The following is a 12,796-nucleotide window of genomic DNA, read 5'->3' on the forward strand; positions in this document are numbered from 1 at the left end:
GATGTAGTTAGTATGTTGGGAATCTCCATTGAAAACCTCAAAAAGTGGTTTTAAATTAAAAAAGATATAGTTTTGTTTTGTATGTATAAAAAGGAAGTTTTGGTTTTGAGTTTAGAGAAGAGTGAGTGATGGATTCCCAATCTCAGGTACAGAGAAAGCTCACAGTTTCTGTTTCAGCCGAAAGTGACAGTGGCAGCGGCAACGGAACGGCGTCGTTGGCCAAAGGACAGTGCCTGTGTTCTCCAACCACACACGAAGGCTCTTTCAGGTGCCGTTTACATCGCTCACTCACAGTTTCATCGTCTCCACCTTCTTGGATGAAACGCTCCAAGCCCAACAACTAAGCCCAACTACCAACGCTGTCGATTATTCTCTGTTCTTATGTTTATCACTGCTTTCAGAATATGTTCATGTAAGTGGTTAAGTTACTGATACTGGTGCTGTTACAGAGAGAGATAATTATTAATTAAGTAATTAATTAATGCTTCAGTGGATTGTGTAGTTGCAATTCCCACTAATCACTACTTAGCTTCTTCTTCTCATAGACCAACCACATAATTCATCTGAAAAATTAGGATTTTTTTCTTTTCTTTTTTCAATTTTGGGGTATGAATTAAAATGGTGATTAAGTTCTTGATGAAATTAGGAAACAAGGCATGCAGGTTATTTTTTTATCCTTAATTAGAGTAGAAAATGGTGTTAGAATTGTTGTTAATAATAAAGCCAGATTTAGATCTGTAGATAAAAAGTGGATCCAAGACTGCAACATGATCCATTCTTCTCTTCACGTGTTTCCATCTTCTTCTGATCTTCTTCTGTTTTCTCTCGAGTAGTACATTACTCTGGGCTCAAAAGATAAAGATAGAAATAATAAAAAAAATGTATTATTTGTAGTCTTTATTTTTCTTTTTAGATAAGATCTCTGAGTTTTCATATCGATGGTCTTATCTCAGTCTCTCTTTTTTTCCCTAAAAAAATCATTACGTTTTCTAGAAGTTGAGAGATTAAATTAAGATTTTTTTTTTTTTCATTATGTATAAGAAAGAACTCTAGTCATGAGTTAACCGAAAAGATGAAAATTAGAAACACATTTTTCCAATAAAAATAAAACTTGATATGATAAAATATACTATGGAAAATAAAGACGAATATAAGAAAAAAAATATAGAAGTCAATTTTTCATATATATATATATATATATATATTATATATATATATTATATATATATATTATATATATATATATATTTGTTACATCTTATCAATTATTATGCTTAATGTTTTTGTGTATTGGTTTTTGTGACTACCATGTCAACCTTTGTTATCATTTTTCTTAGTTTAATTATTAAATATTTTTAGTTTTTAGTATTCACAGTAATATATAATGAGAATTTCCTTATTTAATATATATAAACTTTATTGAAGATTTTAAGAATAACTATTTTTTTTACATATAAAGTATGTACATAGTTAGCTTTGCTGCAACTGTTCTATTTCATTATTATTTTTTAATATTCCATCTATCAAACAATAGAGTAGACTGATTAAAATATACTTTAATAAATTTATTTTTTATAATTGTTAATTATAATATCTCACAATAATTTATATTTAATTCCACCTTTTATCTAATAAAAGTTTGGTTAAGTTTTTAAAATGAAAATAAATGTGTCACGTTATGTTTAAAAAAATAAGGTTTTACCGCGACAAATTATAAGGCATGAATGACAAAATTCTTGAGGTTATAATATAACCCATAATGCCCAATAGTACTATATGCAAATGGTGACAATTTTGTTATGATTATACTGAAACTTTGGTGCAAAAATTTAATATATACCAAGATACTAAATAAACCAAAATCTAAGTTTAATATATATTCCAATTGTTAGCAAGAATAATTCTAATAAACCAAATTTTAAAAAATGCAACAAATAAAGAGGTAGGGTCACTAAGATTTTATAAGTTGATTTTATCCTAATTTACTTTTTTTCAAGCACTTATAAACTAGTAAAGAATGCATCTCGAAATCATAATTTGTACAAATACACAGATTCGATAATGATCGGATAACGGGTGACATTATAGATCCAATAAATACTCGCTATGATAGGATCGAAATGACTCATATACTATATTATGAAATTGACTTTAAGTCTAACTCACAATTCCATAAAATCGACTCATGGAATTAAGTTTGCACACATTTATATATAATAAAGTATTCTTATCTCTAATCGATATGTGATCTACAACAGATTATGATGTCTAATTCTACGACAGATTATGGAAATATATATATTCCATGTCGCTAGCATTTTTTTTTTTACTTTACGTTTCACTTTCACCAATACAAAGTAAAAACATGTACTTCAATTTAATAAATTAATATTTTAATTATTATTATTTTATTTTTAATTTAAAAAATTGTTAAGTGAATTTTTTTTAGTGATTGTGGTGTTATAGAATATTTATTCCTCCTTTTATGCACCTTAGACAAACCTATAGCTTTGTAACCTGCACCAAACAACTTGCAAAGCATCTTGTTATACAACATTAGAATATACAGAACAAAACAAAAGACATAGCCCAAACAACACTTTGTTGTATTAAAACCTACAGTTGCAGATACCTGTTTGTTAGAAGGCAAAACTTGCACGTTACCAAAACTCCTTAGTTATGCTACAGAAAACATTTCTTCTACATCCAGATTTTTCTTGTTATAGAAGATATTCTTCCTATGTTATCATATAATACATATTATGAATACTCACAAATATTTCCACATACTATTACAATTTTCACTAATGTGAACGTTTCTTAAAAAACAATTCGAAAAGTGTAACTCAGTGAGAATGGAGTGTTTTTTGGAAAATAAGTTTATCCCAATAGTCAAATATAAAATATAGTTTAATGTTTTTCTTACGCATCATCACTTATTTATAGATTTTGTTGGATTCAAACCATTATAAAAAAAATATTGAATGATTATCATGAGATATAAATGAATTTTATAATAATAATATATAACTTTTATAATCTGAATTATGTGTATTAAATATAATTAAATGATAATTATTGTCAATTTACAAGTCTTAATTACCAGTAGTAATTGGAGGTATATACATCTTCTACAAGTGAAACTGAAACTGAAAAAGAAAATTCCTTTGCTCTGTTTAGAACAAATAATTCACTCTCTGAATCACTTTTGGTATTCCTCTCCCGAGACAAAATCCTTTCACTGGATTTCTCACCATTGAATGCTTGAGAAACATTATCTAAGCCACAAAACCAAAAATATAATAACAATTTGCATAGAACTTCCCTTCAATATTGACAGCTTTAAGAATTAGCGAAAGCTTTGAATAGAAATTTTAGCAAAGTAGCAACATTATATCCAATAAAAATCCATATGACAAAGTCTAAAATAAATCCCTTTATAATAGAAAATCAGATGGACATTGGAATTGTAGAAACTTGTAGAACAATTCATTGCAAAAGGCGAATCAATCACATTATCTCAATAAGCCTAGTAATACAGATGTTATTAACCAAACTCAAATTCTAAACTCTAAAATTGATTTCACTTTAATAGGTAACTAATTACTTGAGGTCATTTAATCATAGTTCATGAGTAATCTCTTATGCCACGATTATACTACAGTGATACATAGCCAACTTAAATCTATAGAAGGTTTTCATTTACCAAGAAAACAGTGCTTCCACTTTGGGGTCTAAAAATAATCTGTTAGGCCAGAGATTATACTACGTAACCTACCTTCCAGTTACCTATTGAACTAATGTATTGAATTGAGCCTTAACTTCTCTTGCAATTCATATCCAAAAGATGCAAAGTATCTTGAATTGGAGATTGGAGATGTTACAATCCCCATAGTTGTTAATGGATTAATACCTGTTGGGTTATGGGCTTTGGACCGACCTTTGGTCATTTAGGTAGGAGACTGATGTAAATGAATAATGTAAAGAAAATAGCATAGAACGAGAATTTGGATTAATTAGCATTAATCAGATAGTAAAGAAAGAATCATAACGGCAGACACAAGGTTAAGTCTGACTCCATATATAATAGATAAAACTTCACATATAAAGAGATCACAAATTAGGTTAAGAACACATTTGTTCTTGATTATCTTGAATGTTCTGGGTTTAGTTATCCAATTCGACTGTCTAGAACAATAACCAATTGAAAGTGAGTTTACAATAGATTTGTACTTGTTCCATTCAAGTGGTTGGTGATGTATATTACGTAAGATCCTCACACTAATAAACTGGAACTTGAGTTTCATGATGTCTCCAAATGCATGACATCATGAACAAATAAAATTATACCGAAACTGGACCAAAACACAGTTCCACATGGAATAGCTGCCCCAGAAAACAGTCCCACGTAGCATTTACATTACATGCAGTGTTCATGTGCACCACGTGCCTCAGTTATTACTATGCAGAGTGTGATCCCCATAATTAGGGTACAAAAATCTAGCTTCTACTTTGGTGGCAAGTGAAGCCAACAAAATAAAAAGGTTCCAATAGAATACCCAATTCACTCATTTCAAATCCAATACCATGTGCTTTTTTTATATTCTAAGATTCTCTCCTCACTCCTCACTTTGCTTATTTACACTCTCTTGGCGTGTGACTTTGAGCTTCCTGGTCCAATCAGAACACAAACTTTTGTTCCAAGTGACTCCATGGATATCAAAGCTTGGCGCAATTCCGGCAAGAGAACAGTTCATCTGGGAAGGTGTCACCATGAGATTGTAGCAACCAAGTTGAGGTGGAAACTATTGTGGATGAAGATCAAGAGAGAGAAGAAGAGGCTTTTTGAGTCTGCAGCATCATTTCAGGTCCCTTATGATCAACAAACTTACTCTCAGAATTTCGATCAAGGGACTGCTCTTGATGAACCAGATAATCTCTCTAGATCTTTCTCTGTTCGCTTTGCTGATCCTTCTATCGTACTTGTAACAAGAAAAGGGTAGTTGAACAATGCACCTATAATCTGTATATTATCTTTTGTTTTTGAGTCTGTTCTTATGGTTAATTTCTTCACTGTAATTCCATTATGATTACGTATAATGAAATTTCTCCATCAAGAAGTAAAGAATATATCTGCCATCGCGTTCTTCGGTTTATTCCCCTATATCAGATAGATGATCCTAAGAACATCAAGTGTAAAAAAGTATCCTAACACATAGAGAACTTAGATGAAGAAAATAAAAAAGTATATGGAAAACGCTGATCATAGGTTTCTTGTTCTTGTGTGGAACACCTATATCATGAGCCTATAGTCAACACCCTTAGCTAAAAATGTGAAAGTTACATTTCTCAATTCTCGCAAATATTTGCACATGGTTGAGTGATTACAAAACCAGTAGGTGGCTGTTGTTAGGTGCTGAATACAATGGTGTCTTTAAATTTTATGTATGAAAAAAATCATTTGAAAGAATTAGTCTCATTATGATGATTATATTGGAAATCAATTATGTAAAGAATACTTGTGGTTTTGATGTAAATATTGAAATTAATCCTCTAATTAATTAAAATACAAAAGATACCAATTTAATCTTTGAAGATTTTAAACATCAAATTAGTATTTTAGTATTTGAAATTAATTAGAATTTAGTCCATAACTTGCTTAAAGAAAATAATTTGGGCTTAAAACAGTCATTAACTTGCTCATTATTTTACATTTTGGAAGCTTAAACAGATGTATAAAAAAAACATTGTTCTTGAAGTATTTCTCAATTGACGTATATTTATAAAAACAACAAAAATGATTTGGCCTTTAATCGTCAATGTGCCATCTGTGAACCCTCTTAAAGATTGTTAAGATGTTGACCCAAAAAACAAAACAAAATTGCTGATAAAAAAAATAAAATTGTCAACATTGATTTTGGAATAAGGTCACTTCTCATGTCCTAATTTATTTTTTATTTCAACATCAATGAAACGAATATTTACGTGTGAATTGATAAAGATAATATCCACAAGCAATTGTAAAGAAACGGTTTTAAGTTATAAGAAGCATCTCCTCATCAATCGTGAAAAGGTAATTCTATCTTATTATTTTATCCTTCTTTAACTAAATAATTATTTTTTCTTTTTCTCTTCTACATTCTCCTATTTCTTTTCTTAATATTCAACAAAAACAAAATATTATTGATAATTGTTCTAGTCAAGAAAGATATTTTCTTACTAGAGCGACATTTTAGCCAAAAACACTGATTTTGAGTTCTAAAGAATGTAGTGTGTAATGGATTGGTATTTGCATTTTATCTCGGTCTTACTCATTTCTGTTTTCTAATAATAACATTTAGTTATAATAACTCTAATCTTGCATATCTCTCAATTTTCATTAACTTCACCCTATCTCTCCTATCTCGAAGTAGATGTGAGATCTTTCATAAATGTCGTAATAGAGAATAATTCGTTTAAAAACACTAATAGGCTCGACCCATAACCTTACATATCCTCAACAACAACAACGAAACCAATAAAACTTAAAAACTCATTCAATCTCAACCACCCTTTATCTTACATCCTTACAATAATTTAAGGTTATTATACCTTTATTTTAAGTTTATGATAAACATTATTTATAAAAAAAAAAATCCATAACTGTTAGAAGACACTTGCACACAACACCTTATGGTAAATATGTAAAAAAGTAAGAAAGATAAAAAAGATTTCATATTTATGGGTGTGTTTGGATTGGGGAATGGATGTGTGAGGATTTGAGGGAGTGGATGTGTGGGGATGTGAGAAGAAAATATGAAGAAAGTGAGGTTGTTTGGATTGAAGTATGTTAAAGTGGATGTGTGAGAAAAGTTTATGAGAGTTTGTGATTGATGGAATGGTTTTAGAAAATTTTGATTTTTTTTTAAAGTGTAAAATATAAATTTACAAATTTATCCTTGTTTTAAAATAATGAAATATGAAATATTTTTCTGTGAATTTGAGTTAATTAAAATTTTGTAAATTATTTTTAATACCGATAAATAATTATTTAAAAAAAAACATGAGTTTTTTATCATTCTTTGAACATGAAATTTTTCTCATAAATATAATAAGTTTGTAAATAATGTGACGAGTGTGATTAAAATTTTAATTTTTTTAATTAATAAAAATATTAAGATTATAAATTTATTCTTATATATTAAAAAATTAATTAATTAATTAATATATTTTTAAAAAATTAAATAATAATAATAATAGAAAATATTAAAATAATATATAATATTTTAAAAATTAATTTATAAAAGTTATATACATAATCAATTATATATTATGCATAATTGATTATATATTTTATTTTAACATAAATATATTTATATTTTGTTTTGTAATATGATTTTATTTTTATTTTTTTTATTTGTTTTCCTGTTCGGTTTATTTTTTCTTTTCTTTTAGCATGTCAAAATAAAATCTGGGATAAATTGGGAAAATCACCAATGTGACTTGTCTTTTTACAACAATCTCTGCATACAAGAGAAATATGATTTTCACTATTCATGTTGATATCTTTTCTCGCACTCACACATCACTTGATCCAAATAGAAGATATCACTGCACTTCCATTCTCGTGAAAAGTAATTTCGTTGAAGCAAAGACGTACTTTAATAATGGGTAAAACTATTTTATATTGATAGTCTATAAGTTTTTTCTGAAAAAATAAAAAGTGAAAAAAAAGAAGAATATTGTATTTGATTTAGAAATAAAAAAGTAAACTATATAATAAAAATAAGTGTTAAGTCACCCACTTTTTTATCTGGGATATTTTATGGTTTACTCTTTATGAAAAAAGATGGTAAAGTTTAAATGTCTGAATTGTTTCTTTCATTTCCACACCCCTATCCTTCAAGTGATGAACAGAGGAAGCAACTGAAGTTATTGTTGTGGTGAAGGGTTAATTAGGGTTTTAGATATCGGTTCAAGAACAGAGTGACAGCAGTATCAATGGCGACCCAGTTGTCGACGACGCCAACGGCGAAGGTGGACCAATTCTTCGAGGAACTGGAAGCGAAGAAGAGCATTCTGGCAAAATGCACGAACCTCTTCACCACCCTCTCAACCCACTTCTCCTCCCTCCAACACTCTGTCACCGATAAATCCCAATTCATCGATTCAAAGCTCCAATCCCTCGAATCCCTCTCCAGCGAAACCCTCCAATCGCTCCACCACCGCCAGACTTCCATCCCGGAGCGCGAGTCCGCCGCTGCCGCCCGCATCAGCGACCAGAAGGAGGCCGCTCTCGCCGAGGTTCGCGCCCCTCCTCTTCCTGACCCCGACCTCTCCGCCGCGCTCAAATCCCTCTCGCGGAAGATGGATGCTGCGGCGCTGCTGCGGTTCGTCGTGTCGAAGCGGAAGGAGTCGGCTTCGCTGAGGGCGGAGATCGCAGAGGCGATGGCGGAGGCGGTGGACCCGCCGCGGCTGGTGCTGGAGGCGGTGGATGAGTTTCTGAGGAGCAAGGCGGCGAATTCCGGGGTGACGGATAAGAGGTGGGCGTGCGGGCTTCTGATTCAGGCGCTGATGGTTTCGGAGTCAAGAGAATACTCCAGAAAGATCGTGGAGAGAGCCGTTGCGGTTGTGGAAATGTGGAAGGAGCATTTGGATGGGGAATCAGAGAGTGGTGCAGCAGAAGTGGTTATGTTTCTGCAGATGGTGGTGTGTTTTGGGTTAAGGTCCAGGTTCGATGACGAGTATTTGAGGAAGTTCGTTATGGAGTTTGCTTCTAGGAGGGACATGGCAAAGCTTGCTGCTTCCTTACAGTTCGGGGACAAGATCATAGGTTTGTGTGTGTGTTTTTTTTGTTTGGCTAAATAAACTACCTTGGAACATACTGTGTTTCTGTTCAATTCTATACACATATACATATTCCCTTTAGTGTTTGGAACTTGGAACTTTACCTCTAATTTTGTATAGGGGGCACTGTGTTGTTCAAACATTTTACATTATATTTGCACGAGCATTGGAGGAAATGACTTATGGATGAGGACTAGTATTAAGTAGGGCAGTTGTTTTATTAATTCGAAGAGCCTGAAAGTATTATTCATACTCTTCCAATAGGTCTTGGTCACTTATATGTTATGCTACTGCCTCCCTGTGCCTTTAAATTCCCTAACACTATACCTCATCCACCGAGAAACTTGTGCAGATATTGGATCACATTAGGGTAGGTGATCCTTAATACCCTGATTGGAATGTGAAACAAACCCAAGTTCCCTGTTTTTTTCCCTCTTAGAAGGTGAGTTTAAGTTAACTTAATGTAGCTTTTAAGGTGAGATTTGATTGCACCACCCTTGAGGTTGCAATTTGGGCAACCACAAAGTGACCGCGCCCGCAACTTAAGCAGGCTACGGACGACCACCATTGAAGCAACTTTCAACACCTCCTATTTGTATTACGGTTTTCATACCATTCACCCCCGTCATGTACTTGTGAACTGATGTCCATTTATGTAAATATGAGTCAATTAAACAGACAGAATAAAATGAAGGAGAAAAATTACTCACATTCTTTAGGGATTTTAGTGTTGTTCTCCAATCTAAACAAGTGTCTCTTTTCACTAACTTGTTTTGACATTTAAAGCAAACCTTTATTAGGCATATTACCTTTGTAAAGCTCTAATTTTGTTTGAAAAAAGCACCTATGGAATTGCATTTAAGTTTTGTCCTAAAATGAAATTCACCCTGCATAAAACTACAGGTGCAGCCAAGCATACCCATACCTGAAACTGACACAGGTGGCTAGGTATAGAATACCTAATATTTTCACAACCAAAACAAGTTCACATTTTGAAACGGCCTATTACGTAACCATATCCAAGACAACCTCATTTCAACACAACTATCCACACTGGTGTTCCAAATTTTGTATTAGAATCTATGAAGCATCAATTCTGACGTAGACACTGGATATTACATGGACATTTACACTTTCGACACAACTAATGTCCAGTTATAAGACACAAGAACACCACTTACCGAAATCTTAATTGAGAATTAAGATGTTTACATAATTAATTACATTGTAAAAACTAAATTGCTAAGTTAAACAGTTTTCATATATCACAATATAATGCAAATGAGTCTCGCAATATAATGTTGTTAGCCTTGCAATATTTATAATATAAATTGTTTTTTTTATTTCTTCCTACTTTTTTTATGATAGCTGTGTCTAGGAAGTGTTTAGTCAAGAATAAGTATCAGTGCATTTTCCTTACTCGTATTCAAGCTGTGTTGAAGAGGTGTCCAAGATGTATCGAAGAGTTGTTTGAGTCTTTTTTTTTACTTACGACGCTGTTGAGGATTATTGGATACCTGTAAAATAGGTTTCTGGCAGGTTTTCAGTCCAAAAGGTGTTGAATACACAAGTATTTTATTCCATAGGGGTGCTGGTGCTTCTTAAAAGTGGAAAGAGATAAACATTGGAGTTAAGAAGGACTACTGGAACTTGATTGGAAGTTGTGACTTCTTCAAGAATCACAATCTTCAGATTGCCACCAGCAGGACAATCTGTCATCAGTAATGCCTAAAATGCTTCTGGCACCCAGGGTCCCTTGAAGGTTACATCCTGCCCCTTTCAGTGCCTGTTTGAATTAAACTTCTTTTTGGGAAAATATCATTTTTTTTTTGTTTTTCTGTAAATTCCTCACTGGGCTTTTGAAATGAAAGGAATTATTTCTCCAATATTAAGCTGCAATAAACAGGTCATGTGGCAGTGAGCACCCTTCTGCATTTCATTGTTATCCTGCTTTTGTCAGAGTTGATGGCATGTATTGACTATGATAACAACTTGACCTTTCAAAGTAGGCAGTGGAATTTGGAGCTGGGGTCCTTTCCATCTCTGGCCTCTAGTTGTGGCAAAGATGCAAAGCTGTCGTTGAAATGAAGGAAGTTTAAATTTGATGGTGGTGCAATGGTGGCGATGGGCTGAGAAAAAGGAAGTATTGCACTAAGAAAGGCTGACAGGGGTAGTGGAAAGTATTGAGTCATGTTAGAGAATTTGGAATATAACTGGGTTTCTGCAGATAATCACTTGAATAGGGTTTCTTGTGTATTATCTTATTTTTATATCCTTTAGTATGTTGTTGTGGTATTCTCTTTTCTATATTCATCAGTGTTAAGGGGAAGGGAATTCTGATTGATCGCATTAGCATGGAGTGCATAATTTAGAACAGGGCTATGGGATTTTGGGTCATCAAAATTTTTAATATTGTGTAACTTGTCCATGTTTAATTTTATTTATTAAAGAAGTTTGCTTGTATCTTTTCCTTTTGAAATTGATATTCACTTGAAGCATTTCTCCGTGCTACTTCTGTGATTTTCTCTTTCAATGTTGCATCTGCTCATTGGTATATATGTTAACAGGCCACAGCCTCCTACTAGTATTGTATTGCCTTTCTGCAACCTTTCATAAAATGTCTTGATTACCGTTCCAAACTTCCACCTCAATTTCCTGTTACATCTATCCTTGTAGACATGTTCCTCTGTGATAAAGCAGAAGCAAAAAGACATAGCCTAAATAAACTGGTTAGAGAAACTCAGACTGTGTTATCAAATACAACTCTTACCTTGATTCTGATTTATTTTATGCTCCCATACAATAGAGAAAACAGAATATTTTTTATGTATAAATACCTGCATATACTAATTAAGCAAATGATTTATGCAGATATTATAGATGAACTCATTAGCAGTGGCAAAGAGATAGAAGCTGTTTATTTTGCTTCAGAATCAGGTTTAACTGAAAGATTTCCTCCCATCAACCTACTCAAGTCTTATCATCGGAACTACAAAAAAAATGTTACTACCACATCGAGAAAGGGAAACAACAATCATGCTACAACGGTCTGCTTAACTACCCTTCTCTTCTAATTCAGTTCCATTACTGTATTTATGTTATATATGAAAGAATGTATACCTTAGATGGATTGCATTCTTAATTCTGTCTTTCCGTTTTTCAGGATGATTCAAGCACTTCAGAGTTGAATTCCATTAAGTCTATAATAAAATGTGTAGAAGATCACAAGCTCGAATCAGAATTTAACCTTGATCATTTGAGGAAGCGAGCTACCCTTCTGGAGAAAGCTAAGGCAGAAAGGAAAAAGAGTTCAACATCAGGAACTAAACCTCAGAACAAACGAGGCAGTCGGGGAAATGGATCCAGTTCTTCTCGTCCAGCCAAATCAGCCAAATTTAGTAATGCACACTCATCATCTTTTGGCCGCAGGAACCTAGCACCTTCTTTACAACCCAGTCCCGGTGCAAGATTTTCTGGTCCATTCAACTACCCCAGCCAGACCATATTCGATGGTGCCACTGCTAATCCTTACGCAGCAACCTATGGAACTACCCACACACAAAGTCCAGCTGGAATAACACAGCAGCACTTCTCTATTCCTGTGGACAATTTGGGTCCATCTGGTTACCGGTCTAGTGGTTCTTATTCAGGACAGGCTAGTTATGGCATATACGATTACAGAAATGGTGCTCCCCTAACTTATCCACCTCCGTACACAGTAGATCAACCAACTTACAGGGGCTAAGTTTTCGACTTCCCCCTTTTACAATCCTTTTCTGCCCGTGTCTCATTTCGATGCTACTTTCATCTATTTTGTTTCTGGTTTTGCGCATGTCAAAATTGGAAGTAAAACAGGTTCCTGGGAATCAAATACATAGTATATTGTGCCAAGGCAAAGTTCCTGAGTTTTTTTTCTTTCTTTTGAGAGTAATTAAGATCTCGAGAGCTAGTAGTCTGGGGTTTGTTTAGC

The 12,796-nt window shown here is 33.0% G+C and overlaps 1 protein-coding gene across 1 annotated transcript; it reads left to right on the forward strand.

Moving 5' to 3' along the window:
- The first annotated feature begins 7,782 nt into the window (after nucleotides 1-7,782).
- On the forward strand, nucleotides 7,783-12,729 carry LOC137812881 (FRIGIDA-like protein 4a). The gene is made up of 3 exons (XM_068615117.1): nucleotides 7,783-8,812; nucleotides 11,698-11,873; nucleotides 11,990-12,729. Exons 1-3 carry the CDS (start codon nucleotides 7,981-7,983, stop codon nucleotides 12,569-12,571), a joined length of 1,590 nt encoding a protein of 529 aa, XP_068471218.1. The 5' UTR covers nucleotides 7,783-7,980; the 3' UTR covers nucleotides 12,572-12,729.
- Nucleotides 12,730-12,796: the final 67 nt, after the last annotated feature.

Source organism: Phaseolus vulgaris, chromosome 2, assembly GCF_000499845.2.
Source record: "Phaseolus vulgaris cultivar G19833 chromosome 2, P. vulgaris v2.0, whole genome shotgun sequence".
In the NCBI taxonomy this organism is placed as follows: domain Eukaryota; kingdom Viridiplantae; phylum Streptophyta; class Magnoliopsida; order Fabales; family Fabaceae; genus Phaseolus; species Phaseolus vulgaris.